Source organism: Bufo bufo, chromosome 1 (assembly GCF_905171765.1).
Source record: "Bufo bufo chromosome 1, aBufBuf1.1, whole genome shotgun sequence".
Classification (NCBI taxonomy): Eukaryota; Metazoa; Chordata; class Amphibia; order Anura; family Bufonidae; genus Bufo; species Bufo bufo.
In genome coordinates, this window is record NC_053389.1 from 224,258,095 (window position 1) to 224,278,585 (window position 20,491).

The 20,491-nt window shown below is 43.6% G+C and overlaps 1 protein-coding gene across 2 annotated transcripts in view; it reads left to right on the top strand.

The window, feature by feature from the left end:
* Window positions 1–20,491, top strand: part of ARNTL2 (aryl hydrocarbon receptor nuclear translocator like 2) — a 101,889-nt gene that overhangs the window by 51,934 nt on the left and 29,464 nt on the right. For both annotated transcript variants that reach the window (XM_040435725.1, XM_040435733.1), the window contains exon 2: window positions 8,046–8,193. In XM_040435725.1, coding sequence (XP_040291659.1) covers window positions 8,046–8,193 — 148 coding nt within the window. The remainder of the gene's footprint in view (window positions 1–8,045; window positions 8,194–20,491) is intronic.

A 20,491-nucleotide genomic window follows, 5' to 3' on the forward strand; every position in this document is an offset into this window, starting at 1 on the left:
AGGGAAAGGTTGGGCTAGGCAGGGAAAATAAAGGTAAAGTTAGTTGGTAAAAAAAAAGTTTTCTTGCATCACCCTAAGTAGGGTGTCTGGGGTCCACAGCACAGCTGTGTGACCCTAGACCCCCCAGGGGTGCTGCCGCTTGCCCCCCTGCCCCCCCCCCACAACTTTTTTGTGGCGCAGGCATTTTTTATTTTTTTTGTGCGTACGCTGACTGTGGCCGGCACTCTTAGTGTCCGGCCACTGTTAGTGCATCGCACACCCCACCGCTGATCAACTTCGGACGGTTGATCAGCGGTTTTGAAATTTTTTAGTTAGTCTTTTTTTTTTTTTTTTTTTTTTTTTTTCTGTTAGTTTTAGGGATAAGTACGCGAACACCCGTGCCACCACACACACGCACACCAAATAAAGATTTACACACACGCACATACACACGCAGACACACACTCCCCTATGGCCCGCCGGATGTTCTCAACCGTGGAGGCATACGCCCAGCTTGCCTCCGACTCTGAGAGTCCCAGTGAGGACGAGGATGACCCCACTTTCCTGTTGTCATCCGCGTCCTCATCATCTAGCGATGATGATGATCCCCCAAGGCGGCGGAGACACCGCCAGGCGGAGCAAGGGGACCCCCATGCTAGGGACCCTGTGGCCCACCCTAGTACGAGCAGCTCTGGGGCTCGTACTAGTTTTCCGGCCCACCAGTTAAATCCACCGGAGCCCCCTGCCGGTGAACTTGTCTGGTGTACCCCAGAGCGATTTGAGCCTGTGATTCCTGAGTTTGTAGACCAATCAGGAATCCAGATTTCCACAGTGGGCTTCACTGAATATGACTTTTTTTGTCATTTTTTCAGTGACCAACTGGTAAATCTAATGGGCGTACAGGTTCGTCTGCTCCACCAACAGTTCGTTGCTCAACACCCAGGCTCCTTTTTGGCTAGGCCCGGTGGCTGGACCCCGGTCAGTGCAGCCGAGATGAGAACATTTTGGGGCCTCGTGCTGCATATGGGCCTAGTCAAGAAACCTAGTGTCAGGCATTACTGGAGTGGGGACGTCCTCTACCAGACCCCACTTTACAGTACGGCTATGACACGCTCCCGGTTTTAGGCCATCCGGAAATTTCTGCATTATTCAGATAATGCAGCATGTCCCCCCCAAGGTGATCCTGCCTATGACCGTCTGTATAAGATACGGCCGGTCATCGATCACTTTGGGGCCAAATTTGTACAGGCCTATGTACCTGGAAGGGAGGTCGCGGTTGATGAGTCTTTCATTGCGTTCAAGGGGAGACTCATTTTCCGCCAGTATGTTCCCTCAAAGCGGGCAAGGTATGGTGTGAAGCTGTACAAACTTTGTGAGAGTACCTCAGGGTACACTTACAAGTTTCGTGTGTACGAGGGGCAAGATTCCCTTATTCAACCCCCAGAATGTCCCCCCACTCTGGGTGTTAGCAGGAAACTTGTGTGGGACCTTATGCACCTACTGCTAGATAAGGGTTACCACCTTTACGTGAATAACTTTTATACTAGTATCCCCTTGTTCCAGTCCCTCGCCGCCAGATCCACGTCCGCTTGTGGGACCGTGCGGAAAAATCAACGCGACCTCCCTGCCCAACCCCTCCAGGTACCTATCCCCAGGGGTGAGACCTGTGCCCTTACCAGTGAAAACCTGTTGCTGGTCAGCTATAAGGACAAGAGGGATGTCCTTGTACTGTCCACAATTCATGGTAACGGCATCACCCCTGTCCCTGTGCGAGGTACCGCGGCAACGATCCTCAAGCCCGATTTGTATCGTCGACTACAATCGGTATATTGGAGGAGTTGATCTCTCTGATAAAGTCCTCAAGCCATATAACGTCATGCGCAAAACCCGGGCATGGTACAAAAAAGTCGCTGTCTACTTGGTGCAGGTTGCCTTGTACAACTCTTTTGTGCTGTCCCGGAGCGCAACACAGGGACATTCCTTCAGTTCTATGAGGCAGTCCTCAAGGCCCTGATCTTTTCGGACGGGGAAAGAGCAGGCCGGAGTACCTCGGGATCTGGAGTCGCCCGGATCGTCCCTGGCCAACACTTTCCAGGTGTGGTCCCCCATACTGGAAAGAAGGGACAAACCCCAAAAAAGTGTCGCAGGAGGGGGATACGGAAGGACACCACTACTCAGTGCGACACGTGCCCCGATCATCCGGGCCTCTGCATTGACGGTTGCTTCAGGGAGTATTACACTTCCATGGAGTACTAAATTTATATCCCAATTTAGCCACTGACTATCGGATAAAAAAACTGGTTCTCAGACTTGAGACACCCCAAAAAATTGTAAAAACGAAAAAAAATTTTTTTTAAAGTATACAAATTAGGTATCACTGCATCGGTAATAATCTCCTCTATAAAAATACCCCATGACCTAACCCCCCAGATTAACATGGTCCAATAAAATTTAAAAAAACGGTGTAAAAAAAGAACTTTTTTTGTCACCTTACTAAACAAAAAGTTTAATAGCAAGCGATCAAAAAGTCATATAGCCCCCAAAATGGTGCCAATAAAACTGTCCTCTCACCTCTCAAAAAATGAGCCCCGACATAAGATAATCTGCTAAAAAACAAAACCAAAAAATGACTCTTAGACTTTAGCGATACAAAAAAATATTTTTGTATCAAAAAGGATAATATAGTCTAAAACCTAAATAATTGTGAAAAAGTACACTTATTAGGTATCGCCGCGTCCGTAAGAATCTCCTCTATAAAAATACCCCATGACCTAACCCCCCAGATTAACACGGTCAAAAAAAAAAAAAAAAAGTAAAACGGTGCCAAAACAGCTATTTTTGGCACTTTTCCATTTCAATCCGTTTTTTCCGGTAACAAAGCAAGGGTTAACAACCAAACAAAACTTAATATTTATTACCCTGATACTGCAGTTTACAGAAACGCCACATTTGTGGTCGTAAACTGCTGTATCCGTAAAAGGCAGGGCGCAAAAGGAAAGGACCGACATTTTTTCTGGAAGGCCGATTTTGATGGCCTTTTTTATTGACACCATGTCCCTTTTGAAGCCCCCCTGATGCCCCCCTAGAGTAAAAACTCCCAAAAAGTGACCCCATCTAAGAAACTACACCCCTCAAGGTATTCAAAACTGATTTTACAAACTTTATTAACCCTTTAGGTGTTCCTCAACAGTTAATGGCAAATGGAGATGAAATTTCAGAATTTCAATTTTTGGTAACCTTACCTCACAAAAATGTAATATAGAGCAACCAAAAATCATATGTACCCTAAAAATAGTCCCAACAAAACTGCCACCTTATCCCGTAGTTTCCAAAATGGGGTCACTTTTAGGGAGTTTCTACTACAGGGGTGCATCAGGGGGGTTGAAACAGGACACGGTGTAAATAAACCGGTCTATAAAAATCAGCCCTCCAAAAACCAAACGGTGCTCCTTTCCCTCTACGCCCCGCCGTCAGGGCAATAAAGATACAATCTTGTTTGGCTGTTAACCCTTGCTTTGTTAGTGGAAAAAATGGGTTAAAATTGAAAATTTGGCAAAAAAATGAAATTTTCTAATTTCATCCCCATTTGCCAATAACTCTTGTGCAACACCTGAAGGGTTAACAAAGTTTGTAAAATCAGTTTTGAATACCTTGAGGGGTGTAGTTTCTTAGATGGAGTCACTTTTAGGGAGTTTCTACTCCAGGGGGGTTGAAACAGGACACGTTGTAAATAAACCAGTCCAGCAAAATCTGCCTTCCAAAAACCATATGACGCACCTTTCCTTCTATGCCTTACTGTGTGCCCGTACAGTAGTTTACGGCCACATATGGGGTGTTTCCGTAAACTGCAGAGTCAGGGCTATAAAGATACAGACTTGTTTGGCTGTTAACCCTTACTTTTAGTGGAAAAAATGGGTTAAAATGGAAAATGGCAAAAAAATTAAATTTTCAAAATTCATCCCCATTTGCCCATAACTCTTGTGCAACACCTAAAGGGTTAACAAAGTTAGTAAAATCAGTTTTGTATAGCTTGAGGGGTGTAGTTTCTAGAATGGGGTCATTTTTGGGTGGTTTCTATTATATAAGCCTCACAAAGTGACTTCAGACCTGACCTGGTCCCTAAAAATTGGGTTTTTGAAAATTTCTGAAAGATTTCAAGATTTGCTTCCAAACTTCTAAGCCTTTTAACATCCCCAAAATATAAATTATCATTCCCAAAATGATGCAAACATGAAGTAGACATATGGGGAATGTAAAGTAATAACTATTTTTGTAGGTATTACTATGTATTATAGAAGTAGAGAAATTGAAACTTGGAAATTAGCTTTTTTCTACAAATTTTTGGTAAATTTGGTATTTTTTTTTATAAATAAAGATTTTTTTGGACTTAATTTTACCACTGTCATGAAGTACAATATGTGACGAAAAAAACATCTCAGAATGGTCTGGATATATCAAAGTTTTTTAAAGTTATCACCACTTAAAGGGACACTGGTCAGATTTGCAAAAAATGGCCTGGTCCTCAAGGTGAAATAAGGCTGTGTCCTTAAGGAGTTAACACTACACCATTTTTTTTCATTTGTTTGAAATGATCAACAGCAAAGAAAATGGGAGCAAACAATTGGGTGACATGACTTTTAGTATATAGCTCCTATCTCATGTTCTTAGCTGTGGCTTCTTATAGGGGAACTCCACATTAGCCTAAATGACTTGGGTGAGGCTGGCAGCTGCATATAAATGGTGTTTAAGGTGCAGTAGGCACAGGTTGTTCTAAGAAAAAAAGCCATTAGGATGGGTTGAATCTCTGCTGTTTACTGTAAATGGGAATCCATCATCAGGAGGCTTAGTGATGTCTGGTCACATGACCCTCCACCAGCTATCATCTTATGGACAGGACCTCTATGCGCATGGCACAGAAGATTTGTCTAACAAGGGGGCATGGCTATTGAAATATAGCAAACTGCACAGAATATCATTAAGTGCCATATATTCATCTTAGGCCTGTTTCACACTTGTGTTGTTGTTTTTCAGTATTGAGATCCGGCAGAGGATCTCAAAATCAGAAAAAAATGTTTCAGTTTAGTCCTAATGCATTATGAATGGAAAGAGATCCGTTCAGGATGTCTTCTGTTACTGTAAGCATTCTGTTTTGTGACCGGACAAAGAAAACGCTGCAAACTGCGTTTTTGTGTCCAGTCATCAAAACGGAACAAACCGCATCACTGAAAACAATGTCAATGGTGACGGATCCTTATTTTGGCGAGCCTACAAAAACGGATCTGTCACCCTTTGAATGTATTTAGCGTTGGATCCGGTTTGTGCCCTTTTGATTTCACACAACCGCATCCTAATGGATGCATACTGAAGTGCAAAATCAAAATGGATCCGGTTAATTCCGGACCTCAAAACCGGAATTAAAAAGTGTGAAACAGGCCTTATATACACATTGGTTATCAGTAAGAAGAAAGTGCCCAACCCCTTTAAGTGTTGGCCCATTTGTCAGACTGCTCATTTTATACCTGAATACTGCCAGGCAATGCTAAGTACTGTATTTTTCAGACTATAAGACACACTTTCCCCCCGCATTGCGTGGCAGTGCGTCTTATAGTCTAAATGCTAATTAGCATGCAGGAGGCACAGGGAGGTGAGGGCAGCGTTGCGCTGGCTGTACTCACCTTCCCTGGTCTTCTTCCGGGTCCTGCTATACGGTATCCTAACCGCGCACAGTGGCAGGACATAGTACATAGCGGAAGCGATAGGGTGGTGAGTTCTGGATATGCAGTGCCGTCCGGAACAAGCGAGGCAAGTTTATTTATTATTTTTGAAATGTCTGATCTGAGGCTGATAGGGTTTGATTAGGGGTCTGATCTTCATCTGATAGGGGGGCTGATCTGAGGCTAATGGAGGCTGGCGGGTCTGATCTGAGGCTGACAGAGGCTGGGGGGTTCTGTTGGGGAGCTTATCTGAGGCTGATTGGAGGCTGGGGAGGGTTTGATCTGATGGAGGTTGAGGGGTCTGACTGAGGTTTGATGAAGAAAGGGGGTCTGATTTGGGAGTCTGATGAGGATTGGTGGTCTGATAAGGGTCTTATCTGAGGTCTAATGAATAATGGGGATCTGCACTGAGGTGCACCTTATAGTCCAAAAATACGGTAATACTGCCACACAATGCCTAAATATTACTCCCATACGGTGTACAGATAATACCACCATGTAGTGTACACATAACAGTGCCATATATTTCCCTCACAATGCTGCCATTCCAAAGAATACTGCCAGAGCACAGCTAGATAGTGAAGCAGAGTCTGTCCCGGTTTTACCCCACCATGCTGCTCCAATGGCTGGATAGGTGAAAAATCGTGGTTCTGAATATATCATTTGTAGCTTGGTTCTCACTGGCGTCCCCTGCAGTCAGCCTGGATGTTCTGTGCGCTGAAGCACTAAGGAGTCCTCTCCATTATTAGCCAATGTTGGGTGAATGTCAGTGGATAGCCAGATTAAAGTTGCAAATTAGACATTGTCAACCTTTCGCCTACGCATACATTATCCAGCCTTCTGATTTCTTCTGTCAGTCCAGATATCGAGAGGGGCAAACTAGGAGCCCTGTGCAAATGCCTAGTATGCCACCCTCTTAAAATCGACCATGACCATTTAGCACTTGTTCCATTCCTTATGTAGCAGTGGTTGCCTGCCCAGGGGAAGCAGTGTGCATAATGGAAAGTGCTTCCTCCCATGAAAGTGGAGCTCTGCTCATGCAGTAGTAAATGATAGGACTAACCCAATACTTTCCCTTTAAAGTGTAGCTGCCATTTCACTACCAAAAATAAGAATTCCTAACATATGTGATGCTGAAGGGAAGATATTTATGAAGCTTTATTTTTCAGCTAATTTTACCTTTCTGATTCAGCTCTTAGCAACCATATTTCTCTGTGCCTCTATTTCAGCATCTTCCTAAGATGGCCTCTGCTGCACTTTCTGTAATGATCTTTGCCCTGTCCTTGAGGCCATCCTGTATTTCCCTTGCTTTCCATAAGCCCTTGCTCTCCTCACATGAACTAGCAGGACCAATTAGAATGCAGATAACTTCCCCCACTCCCCCAGAGCAGTGTGTATCCTATCATATACAGCTAACCAGAGACAGACTAGACCAATCAGAATGCAGATAACTTCCCCCACTACTCCAGAGCAGTGTGTATCCTCTCATGTACAGCTAACCAGAGACAGACAAGACCAATCAGAATGCAGATAACTTCCCCCACTACTCCAGAGCAGTGTGTATCCTCTCATATACAGCTAACCAGAGACAGACAAGACCAATCAAAATGCAGATAACCTCCCCCACTACTCCAGAGCAGTGTGTATCCTCTCATGTACAGCTAACCAGAGACAGACAAGACCAATCAAAATGCAGATAACCTCCCCCACTATTCCAGAGCAGTGTGTATCCTCTCATGTACAGCTAACCAGAGACAGACAAGACCAATCAAAATGCAGATAACCTCCCCCACTACTCCAGAGCAGTGTGTATCCTCTCTGCATTTCTAGGGGAAGTGTATGACCAAATGGGTCCGCATCCGTTCTGCAATTTTACAGAACGGGTGCGGACCCATTCATTTTCAATGGGGCCGGAATGTGCTGTCCGCATTTGTGCTTCCGTTTCCGCAAAAAAATAGAACATGTCCTATTGTTGTCCGCAATTGCGGACAAGATTAGGCATTTTCTATTATAGTGCTGGCGATGTGCTGTCCGCAAATTGCGGAATGCACATTTCCGGTGTCCGTGTTTTGTGGATCCGCAAAACAGGGACGTGTGAATGGACCTTTATTGGGGCTAGAAACCAGTGGTGACAGTCAGCTGATAACCACAAAGGGTTCTAATAAAATTGCAGGTTTTCTTCATGATGTCTCTTTAACTGGGTCCTTGTAACACGTGGCCATTGTCATTGTAACTGTGGATTAGGGTAGAAACCAAATACCATTTTACCTCTCGCAGTATGAGCTAAACCTTGTATTTAACAAGCACACTTACTCCGGCTTCTGGATTCATGACTGTTGTCTTCTTCCATAGATACCCTGATAATGGAACCAAGTCAGTGCCTCATTGTCTCCAGCATCCTGGGGCCTAAACCAGGTACTACAGCCAACTCCTCAAATCCCTTCACTTCCCTCATGGTGGGATATCCTCGAAAAAGGAAACACAGTGAATCTGATAAACAGTAAGTTCCTTTCCATCCCTGTTCCTCGGTTAATCTGGTTTGTCTTTTGGGATTATACATTTTATAAACCTTTTTAACAAAGTCTTAAGATTCAAAATACAGTAGAAAGGGTCTCCATTAACCACACAACCAGAGTGACTCTATCAACTGTACCAGCAGAATATCTTCATTACAGGGGCAATTTCTTTTCAACATTTATGGCATGTTGCGAATATATGTTACAAATGTCAGGTGCAGGCGCTACCTCTTGGAATTGCTTCTATCTCTAGAGCTGATCCCCCTGAAGTGAAACAGCCACGTTTGCCCAGCCACCCTCCATCCATCACTGCCAAGAGTTCTCAAAATAGCCGAGTGCAGACTGCTCTTTCCAGCAGCCCTTTAGCAGAGACTGGAGAGGTGGCCACACTTGCTCAAATATTTTTGGATGTTCCATAGCAGTGAATGGAGAGGATGCAGATGTACTTCACTTCAGGGTTCCCATTATAGAGATTTATAGAGATAGGTGCAGGTCCCACCTCTGGGAACCACTCTTATTTGACATTTGTGGCATATCCTAGTGATATGCCATAAATGTTGAGATGGGACAACCCCCTTTAAGAAATGGTGCCAATCTCATAAGTTTTGCCGCCATAGTGTAGTCACAGTATTATTTCCTGTAAATGGGTAGAAATTCCTGGGCTTCTTCATAGCACGTCTTTACACTGCGTGCAGAATTATTAGGCAAATGACTATTTTGACCACATCATCCTCTTTATGCATGTTGTCTTACTCCAAGCTGTATAGGCTCGAAAGCCTACTACCAATTAAGCATATTAGGTGATGTGCATCTCTGTAATGAGAAGGGGTGTGGTCTAATGACATCAACACCCTATATTTCCTTTGCTTTGGCAAAATGGGTCAAAAGGACTTGACAGGCTCAGAAAAGTCAAAAATAGTGAGATATCTTGCAGAGGGATGCAGCACTCTTAAAATTGCAAAGCTTCTGAAGCGTGATCATCGAACAATCAAGCGTTTCATTCAAAATAGTCAACAGGGTCGCAAGAAGCGTGTGGAAAAACCAAGGCGCAAAATAACTGCCCATGAACTGAGAAAAGTCAAGCGTGCAGCTGCCAAGATGCCACTTGCCACCAGTTTGGCCATATTTCAGAGCTGCAACATCACTGGAGTGCCCAAAAGCACAAGGTGTGCAATACTCAGAGACATGTCCAAGGTAAGAAAGGCTGAAAGACGACCACCACTGAACAAGACACACAAGCTGAAACGTCAAGACTGGGCCAAGAAATATCTCAAGACTGATTTTTCTAAGGTTTTATGGACTGATGAAATGAGAGTGAGTCTTGATGGGCCAGATGGATGGGCCCGTGGCTGGATTGGTAAAGGGCAGAGAGCTCCAGTCCGACTCAGACGCCAGCAAGGTGGAGGTGGAGTACTGGTTTGGGCTGGTATCATCAAAGATAAGCTTGTGGGGCCTTTTCGGGTTGAGGATGGAGTCAAGCTCAACTCCCAGTCCTACTGCCAGTTTCTGGAAGACACCTTCTTCAAGTAGTGGTACAGGAAGAAGTCTGCATCCTTCAAGAAAAACATGATTTTCATGCAGGACAATGCTCCATCGCACGCGTCCAAGTACTCCACAGCGTGGCTGGCAAGAAAGGGTATAAAAGAAGAAAATCTAATGACATGGCCTCCTTGTTCACTTGATCTGAACCCCATTGAGAACCTGTGGTCCATCATCAAATGTGAGATTTACAAGGAGGGAAAACAGTACACCTCTCTGAACAGTGTCTGGGAGGCTGTGGTTGCTGCTGCACGCAATGTTGATGGTGAACAGATCAAAACACTGACAGAATCCATGGATGGCAGGCTTTTGAGTGTCCTTGCAAAGAAAGGTGGCTATATTGGTCACTGATTTGTTTTTGTTTTGTTTTTGAATGTCAGAAATGTATATTTGTGAATGTTGAGATGTTATATTGGTTTCACTGGTAAAAATAAATAATTGAAATGGGTATATATTTGTTTTTTGTTAAGTTGCCTAATAATTATGCACAGTAATAGTCACCTGCACACACAGATATCCCCCTAAAATAGCTAAAACTAAAAACTACTTCCAAAAATATTCAGCTTTGATATTAATGAGTTTTTTGGGTTCATTGAGAACATGGTTGTTGTTCAATAATAAAATTTATCCTCAAAAATACAACTTGCCTAATAATTCTGCACTCCCTGTATAATGGGTTCTTTCATTCACACAGCCAAAATTCTGGTTTCCTGTAGCCACCACAAGGGGGAGCTAACTGCATAAAGATAAATACAGCTGTCATTAAAGGGGTTATCCAAGTTATTTTTTTGTTCTTTCTATGTTCCTAACTAAACAAATGTAACAGCTTTCCAATTAACTCACTTTATCTCCAGTGGCTGGTTTCTCAGATTTCACTGAGGGTCACATGACCTGTGATGTCAGCTTCTCTCCCTGCTAAAGGTCGTTCACAAGCCTGTAAACGAGACGTCACTGTGCTGGCCACGCCCCCCTTCACTGCCGTCTACTCTCTGCTAGGATTCTTAACCCCTTCAGCTGCACAGCTCTGCAGGCAGTGAGGAGACAATGCTGGGCACTGGAGCTGACATACTACAGCAGGCATGGCCAACCTGCGGCTCTCCAGCTGTTGTAAAACTACAACTCCCACCATGCTCTGCTGTAGGCTGATAGCTGTAGACTGTCCGGGCATGATGGGAGTTGTAGTTTAGTAACAGCTGGAAAGCCTCAGGTTGGCCATTCCTGCACTAGAGAGAGCATTGCACAAGAAGGTAGGGGGAAGATCCTGTGTGTATTAGCATTGTCATTATACAGGTGGGACTTGTAGTTCTACACTTACAACATGCTGCAGAGTCTTCCAGCAGGCAGACATGTCACTCAGGGCAGCTCTTGTATTCACTCCCTTAGCAGTGTCATTATACAGCTGGGACTTGTAGTCCTACACATACAACATGCTGCAGAGTCTCCCAGCAGGCAGACATGTCACTCAGGGCAGCTCTTGTATCCATTCCCTTAGCAGTGTCATTATACAGCTGGGACTTGTAGTTCTACACTTACAACATGCTGCAGAGTCTCCCAGCAGGCAGACATGTCACTCAGGGCAGCTCTTGTATCCACTCCCTTAGCAGTGTCATTATACAGCTGGGACTTGTAGTCCTACACATACAACATGCTGCAGTCTCCCAGCAGACAGACATGTCACTCAGGGCAGCTCTTGTATCCACTCCCTTAGCAGTGTCATTATACAGCTGGGACTTATAGTCCTACACCTACAGCATGCTGCTGAGTCTCCCAGCAGGCAGACATGTCACTCAGGGCAGCTCTTGTATCCACTCCCTTAGCAGTGTCATTATACAGCTGGGACTTGTAGTCCTACACATACAACATGCTGCAGAGTCTCCCAGCAGGCAGACATGTCACTCAGGGCAGCACTTGTATCCACTCCCTTAGCACTGTCATTATACAGCTGGGACTTGTAGTTCTACACTTACAACATGCTGCAGAGTCTCCCAGCAGGCAGACATGTCACTCAGGGCAGCTCTTGTATTCACTCCCTTAGCAGTGTCATTATACAGCTGGGACTTGTAGTTCTACACTTACAACATGCTGCTGAGTCTCCCAGCAGGCAGACATGTCACTCAGGGCAGCTCTTGTATTCGCTCCCTTAGCAGTGTCATTATACAGCTGGGACTTGTAGTTCTACACATACAACATGCTGCAGAGTCTCCCAGCAGGCAGAGATCTCACTCAGGGCAGCTCTTGTATTCACTCCCTTAGCAGTGTCATTATACAGCTGGGACTTGTAGTCCTACACTTACAACATGCTGCAGAGTCTCCAGCAGGCAGACATCTCACTCAGGGCAGCTCTTGTATTCAATCCCTTAGCAGTGTCATTATACAGCTGGGACTTGTAGTCCTACACTTACAACATGCTGCAGAGTCTCCCAGCAGGCAGACATGTCACTCAGGGCAGCTCTTGTATTCACTCCCTTAGCAGTGTCATTATACAGCTGGGACTTGTAGTTCTACACTTACAACATGCTGCTGAGTCTCCCAGCAGGCAGACATGTCACTCAGGGCAGCTCTTGTATTCGCTCCCTTAGCAGTGTCATTATACAGCTGGGACTTGTAGTTCTACACATACAACATGCTGCAGAGTCTCCCAGCAGGCAGACATGTCACTCAGGGCAGCTCTTGTATTCGCTCCCTTAGCAGTGTCATTATACAGCTGGGACTTGTAGTTCTTCACATACAACATGCTGCAGAGTCTTCCAGCAGGCAGACATCTCACTCAGGGCAGCTCTTGTATTCACTCCCTTAGCAGTGTCATTATACAGCTGGGACTTGTAGTCCTACACTTACAACATGCTGCAGAGTCTCCAGCAGGCAGACATCTCACTCAGGGCAGCTCTTGTATTCACTCCCTTAGCAGTGTCATTATACAGCTGGGACTTGTAGTCCTACACTTACAACATGCTGCAGAGTCTCCAGCAGGCAGACATCTCACTCAGGGCAGCTCTTGTTTTTATTGCATGTAAGCAAAGGGCCAGAAAAGAACTAGGGAAATGAGGAAATACATATATATATATTGTTTTTGAATAAAACTTGCTTAGCTTAGTTATATATCAGATTTTCAGTGCTATATTATTTTTTCCCATAACTCGGACAACCCCTTTAAGGCTCCATTCACAAATCCGCAAAATGGGTCCGCATCCGTTCCGCAATTTTGCGGAACGGGTGCAGACACATTCATTTTCAATGGGGCCGGAATGTGCTGACCGCATTTGCATTTGCATCCGTGCTTCCATTTCCGCAAAAAAATAGAACATGTCCTATTCTTGTCCGCAATTGCGGACAAGATTAGGTATTTTCTATTATAGTGCTGGCGATGTGCGGTCCGCAAATTGCGGAATGCACATTGCCGGTGTCCGTGTTTTGTGGATCCTCAAAACACTTACTGACGTGCAAATGGACCCAAAGGGCTCATTCAGACGGCCGGATGCTGTCCGCAAAAATGCAGATACGTTTTTTTGCTGACAGTTCAGCATGTCTGCAAAAAAACTGATTGCATTCAGTTTTTTTGCTAATCCATAGACTTCAATAAGGCCATGTCCTGATTTTCACTGACCAGTATAGGACATGTTTCATTTTTTTGCTGAGCCGTGCAATGGAAGAAAAGGTCCCCATAAAAGTGAATGGGACAGCATCTAATCCGCAAAAAAAGAGATCCGCAGCATACGGCCGTCTGAATGAGCCCTAAAGTCGAGGAGCAATATAAATCCATGTGTACCAAGCTACCCCCTAGTGATGGCTGAAGACTCCTACCTATTTTGGGTGACACCTGAATAGCCAGGGAGAGTAGATTAGGAAATCCAGTCATATCCTGGATCTGACATCATTGTAACATTTATTTTTAAGGCGTTGTCCCCTTTGTATAACCACTTGTATTCATATGCCCTCTTTTAGAATAGCCACCATAAAGAAAGTGTATTGTATCGACAGCCCATTCATTTTAATGGATGACCTGTATTACAGAAATGCACGATCCATGATGGATCATGATCCCACCACAACCATTCTGAGCACATCTCATGTTCAGGGCTGCAGTTCTTGTATTTCGAGCTGCATCTACGCTGGTGTAGCCTTTGTTTTCCCTGTAGGTGGAGGACGCTTTAAGAGCACATTCCAAGGAATACAATAGTCTACAACAGCTATAAAATATTCACTTTCGGAGCCAAATCATCCCAGCAGAATTCTGCTCCGCAAAACAATTCACCCAAACTAGGAAATATTTGTTGGCTATTTAAACTAGATGTCACTGATGTTTGTGAGGAAATGGAATTCTTGTTACCTCTTTGGCTGTAGAAGCATGGTCTCCTGTAACAGGAGGGCCATGCGAGGCTGGAGCTACATACTACGATATGTACCCTGATAGGGATTGATGATAAGGATGTATAATTGGCCTTAAAGGTTTTCTGGGGATTAGCATGGTTTTTAATCAATATGCTTAAGTAGTTGCTTAGCTCAAGTACATCTTCACTGTGCTTTTTTCCCAATTTGGACTCTCCTGATCCATTTTCACCATGTAAACCAGTCACTCTAGTTCTTTTACATCCTGTATGTAGCACTTCCTGTTTCTGTATCCAACCAAACCCATGATGCACTTCTCCTTCCTCTGCCACTGCCCCAGCACCGCCCCTAACAACCCCCAGCTGGTTTATAGCTCCTCCCTCCCAACTAGTTACATAGACACTCCCCTATCACTGCCCATGGACATCCCAGAAAATAAGAAGGAGCTGCATGGACATGGTCATGTGACCACAGCCCAGAACCGAAAATAGGAGCAATATAGGTAAAAGAAATTCATTACAAAATTACAGCTGCCTTCATAAATGATTATTTTAAAGGAATGTGGATGCAAACCAGAAAATCCTTTTACTTTCAGTTGGTCGCTATCATCACTGGTCTGCTATTAACCCCTTGGTGACCAGCCTGTTTTGGACCTTACTGACCAACCGTTTTTCTTCCTTTTTTCATCGTCGCGTTCCAAGAGCTATAACTTTTTTTATTTTTCTGTCTATATTGCTTTATGAGTAGTGTTGAGCGAACTTGTGTTTTAAGTTCGGCGTCTAAAGTTCGTGTTCGGGTTATCGAAGAATTGCGTTATGGATTCCATAACGTGATTCTTCGATAACCTGAACCCGAACTTTAGACGCCGAACTTGAAACACAAGTTCGCTCAACATTATTTATGAGGGCATGTTTTTTGTGGGACAAGTTTTAGTTTTTAATGGCGCCATTTTAGGGTACACATAACTTTCTGAATAACTTTTATTAACTCTTTCTGGGAGGGAGATGGGAAAAACAGCAACAGCACTGCGTTTTTACGTTATACATTTTACGGCGTTCATTTTTCGGTATAAATAACATAATATCTTTATTCTCTGGGTCAGTACGATTACAGTGATACCAATGCATATAGTTTTTTTTTTTTTTACATTTTACTACTTTTTTGCAATAAAAACCCCCTTTTTTATTTTTTAAGAAAAAAATGTTTTTGCATTGCCACTTCCCAAGACCCAGAACTTCTTTATTTTTATTTTCTATGGAGTTGTGTGAGAGCTTGATTTTTGGGGGACGACTTTTCATTGGTATTATTTTGGATTAAATGGCTTGATCGCTTGTTATTATGTTTTTTCGGTGGCAACTAAGAAAAAAATTAGCAATTCTGTAATTATTTTTTTTTTTCATTGAAAAGTGTATTTTCAATGAAAAAAAAAGGGTATGATGGTATTTTTTTTTATTGTTTTTTATTTTTTTTACCACTTAATAGTCCCACAAGGGGACTATAACAGACAGCTTTTTGATTGTTTTTAAAATGCAATGCACTATCCCTATAGTGCATTGCATTTTAATGGCAATGCTATTCTGACATTTACCAGCAGGCTGTGCCAGAGAGGCGCAGCCTGCTGAAAATTACTAAAGGCTGGTCTTTGGCCTACATCAGACCCCAGGCAGCCTTCACACAAATCGGCACCCCGCGATCGCATTTGCGGGGTGCCGATGGCAGACAGAGGGAGTACGCTCCCTCTGTCAGCACTTTACATGCGGCGGGCGCCATTGCCCGCAGCATGTAAAGTGTTAAATAGCCCGGATCATGTGAGAGCCAGTTCCCCGCTGCACTGGGGACCCATGCAGAGCTTAGACTGGGCCGCCATAAAAAAGTGGCGGCCCAGCCTAAGGCCCCTTAGTGACCGCCATAAAAAGGTGTATGGGTGGTCACTAAGGGGTTAATGGCGAAATGACCAAAAATTCACCACTACAGGATACTGAATAGCAGGGAAAAAATGTAAACTTTTGCAGCAAGTTTCTTATGCTCCAATCGGCTAACATTTTTTGCGGACAAATTGGAAAACCATAATGAATTAATAAGTAATATGGGGCGGCAGCTCAATATACTGATAATAACTCATTAGCAGCAATTACTGAGAGCTGTAAAATGATCATTACCACCAAAATAAGCTAGTCAATTACCACCAGCCTCAAAAAAATCAGACACATCTATTTTGTTTTTTAACGGACACAGGAAAAATGTTGCCCATTTTTATGTACGGTCCTGGAAATTTCTGGACAGTTGGCAACCCTGGCTCCAAGGCATCTAAAACTTTGCAAATAGTCTTGAATAACATGTCTTACTGGTTTGTTTATACAGCGCCTATTGAAATCTGTGTCTCTTCATGGGTACAGGCTACAAAGAAAACTTGTGAAGTGTTCTCATACAATCATATGTTAAAGGGGTTGTCCAGAATTAGAGGATTATGTTTTCTCCCATAAAGAGTGCCGAACCCGTCCGCAGGTCATGCCTGAAATTGCAGTACAGCTCTATTGAAAGGAATGGGGCTGAGCTGCAATAGCGCAAACAACACACGGAAAGACATGGCACTGTCTTTGGAGGAAAGCACCCATGTTTCTGTATTCCTGGAAGACCCCTTTAAGCTGCATTTTACATGAGCCAATAATCGTCCAGATTATTGGGAACGATCGTTCCTGCGAATGGTTGTTCCAAACAATCTGCCCATGCAAATGTGCTGCCGATCATCCGATGATCATCGGGTGATCCTATTGTTGATGCAGGCACCACAGATGATAGTTTCTGTGCAGCAGATTGTGTAGTCTAAATAGTGATCTGCTCCTCGTACTGTGAAGGAGATCACTGCATGTAAATACAGCAGTCTCCTTCACTGAATGCGCAGCCTGCATAATTGTCCCATCTAAATCCACGATTACTCTCTGCTAACTATCTGTTTTACTGTCGGTATGTTATCAAGGAGAGTAACTGAGGGAGTGGAGTAACACCTGAACGCAGGGTCAGACTACACAAGCTTTGTTTGCAGTCTATAACTATAGAGACACATAGGCCTGCATAAAAGCTGTATGCAGAGAACGGTAGATATTTAATAAGGTCTATTTGCAAACTTGTGAAAATCCTGTACAGCTGAGGCTACTTTCACACTGGCGTTTTGGTTTCCGTTTGTCAGATCCATTTCAGGGATCTCACAAGCGGTCCAAAACGGATCAGTTTTGCCCTAATGCATTCTCAATGGATAAGGATCCGCTCAGAATGCATCAGTTTGCCTCCGTTCCGTCTCCATTTCGCTTTAGAGGCGGACACCAAAATGCTGCCTGCAGCGTTTTGGTGTCTGTCTGACGAAACTGAGCAAAACGGATCCGTCCTGACACACAATCTAAGTCAATGGGGACGGATCCGTTTTCGCTGACACAATATGGGCGAAATAGAAAACTGATCCGGCCCCCTTTGGCTTTCAACGGTGTTCAAGACTGATCCGTCTTGGTTATGTTAAAGATGATACAAACGGATCCGTTCTGAACGGATGCATGCGGTTGTATTATCTGAACGGATGCGTTTGTGCAGATCCATGACGGATCCGCACCAAACGAGAGTGTGATAGTAGCCTAACTGTGCATTTGGAAAGCCTTCAGACCTTTTCACCTTTCTCTCACATTTTATTATGTTGGGGCCTTGTGCTAAAATAAAAAAAAGTTTAAGTTTTTCCCCATCATTCTACATACAATTCACCTTAATGAAAAATAAAAACATATTTTTATAAATGTTTGTAAATTTATTAAAAAGGAATTAATAAAATTTTGTCTGGGCATAAGTATTCAGACTCTTTGCTATGACTTTTGAAATTAAGCTCTGGTGGCCTCCCATGTCTCTTGATCATCTTTGAAATTAACTGGAGTCTTCCTGTGGTAAATTCAGTTAAATAGACATAATTTGGAAAGACACAGTCCTGTCTATATAAGGTCTCACAGCTTACAATGCATATTGGAGAAAAAAAACAAGCCATGGGGAGGATGCTTGTAGAGATCAGAGACAGGATTGTGTGGAGCACATATCTGGAGAAGGGTTTCAAATATTTTCTGCATTGAAAGTTCCCAAGAGCCCAGTGACCTCCATAATTCTTAAATGGAAGAAGTTTGGAACAGCCAGGACTCTAATCTGGTTGGCCTACCAAACTAAGTAATCTGGGAAGAAGGGCCCTGGTAAGAGAAGTGACCCAGAACCCAATGGTCACTCTGGCTCCGCTTCAAACATTCTATATGCAGATGAAACTTCCAGAAGGTCAACCATCACTGCAGCTTACCACCAGTCTGGGCTTTATGGCAGAGTGGCCAGAAAAAAAGCATCTCCTCAGTAATAGACACATAAGAACCTAAAGGACTCTCAGACTGTGAGAAACAATATTCTTACTCTAATTAAATCAAAATTTTTACTTTTTAGTCTCAGTTCTGAGCGTTCTGTCTGTAGGAAACCAGGGATTGCTCATTAACTGCCCAATTCCATCCCTACAGTGAAGAATGGTGTTGGCAGCATCATGCTGTGGGGGTGTTTTTCAGCGACTTGGACAGGGCGAATGGTCAGGGTTGAGGGAAAGCAGAATTGAGTAAAGTATAGAGATATTCTTAATGAAAACCTGATCCTGAGAGGTCTAGACCTCAGACTGGGCCGAAGGTTCACCTTTCAACAAGACATTAACCCTAAGCACACAGCCAAGACAACACAAGACTGGCTTAGGGACAACTGTGTGAATGTCCTTGAGTGGTCCAGCCAGAACCCTGACTTAAGAACATCTCTGGAGAGACCAGATAATGGCTGTCCACCGACAATCCCCATCCAACCTGAGAAAGCATGAGAGGATCTACAGGAAGAATAAAAGAAAATCCTCAAATTCAGGTGAGCAGACCTTGTGGCATCATACCTAAGAAGACTGGAGGCTGTAATAACTGGAAAAGGTGCTTCAACTAAGTTCTGAGTAAAGGGTTTGAATACTTATATCAGTGCACGTTTTTAGGTTTTGCTATTCAATAAATAAGCAAAGATTTCTAACATTCTGTTTTCACTTGGTCGCTTGTTGACTGCGAATTTTTTTATTTTTAGAAAAAGGCTGCAACAAAACAAAACATGAAGGTGAAAGTGTCTGAAGACTTTCCAAATGCACTTTATATGCTAATATATAAAATAGGAACGGACATATTCAGAGCTACAAAAAAATTGCACGCTCCTGACATGACAATTTTGCAGATACCTACTGTTGAGGCATGCTTTTTCTCTCCTATTCCTGCCACCTGGGCCCAACATATCAAAGTATCCCGTAATTGGTGTCTTGCGCTCCCAGGCCCTAGAGCAGTGATGGTGAACCTTTTACAGACTGAGTGCCCAAACGGCAACCCAAAACCCACTTATTTATCGCAAAGTGCCAACGCGGCAATTTACCCTGAATACTACAGTCCAATATAGTATATCTTCCATGTACTTTATCAGTTAGCTATAATAGCCTGCCTACATTTATTGCGCTGCCTGTGCTGTTCATAGTGCGCCCCGCGCTAATGAATGGCAGGAAAAGTGTCCATAGACACCATAGACTTTTTCCAGGGTTCAGGTGCCCACAAAGAGGGCTCTGAGTGCCGCCTTTGGCACCCGTGCCATAGGTTCGCCACAACTGCCCTAGAGGACTAATTTCGGTTTTAGACTCCCACCTCATCTCAAATAAAATCTCTGACCCCTCCTTGAAAATAGGTCACAGATGGAAAGCTCAAATACCCTCTCGGTTTGGGATATCTACAATTAATTTTTATCATACTTAAAATTTTCATCTTCAGTAAACAATAGATGCAACTATATATTATTTATCACTCCTATTTAACCCCGGTCTTCTTATTTTGGACAGGCAGGGTTGTGTATACTGATTGTCCTAGGTATCCTTGTCCTGATGCAGATTTTTGGCACATGCAGTGGACCTGTTAGCTGATTGCTGATTATTGGAAAATTGTTACCACTTTTTGTCCACTCTTCTTATCTGGTCAGTTCCTTGCTCTCCCCAGGTCTGTCCTTTAGGTTTCCTGGCTGAAGACGACTGGTCGCATCATGAGGGAATATTTCTGAAAGACCTTATTTTTAGCCAGAAGGTGCTGGTATATCCCTATTTCATCCATGTTAGCTATGTAGAAATCTCAGGCAAAACAGGTTATCCCATATGATGCAGTCATCTTTAAATAGAGGAATTGTCCCCATAAACTAGGCCAGGTATTGGGGTTAGAGATGAGACCTCCTGCGACACATTACACCATTTTACAAATGTGTGCTGTACTCTAAAATATTCCATAGCCCAAAAGCTGATATATATTTCATGTGTTGATCTGGCATACAGATAACAACATGTAGGCAAACTACCTTTCATGTATA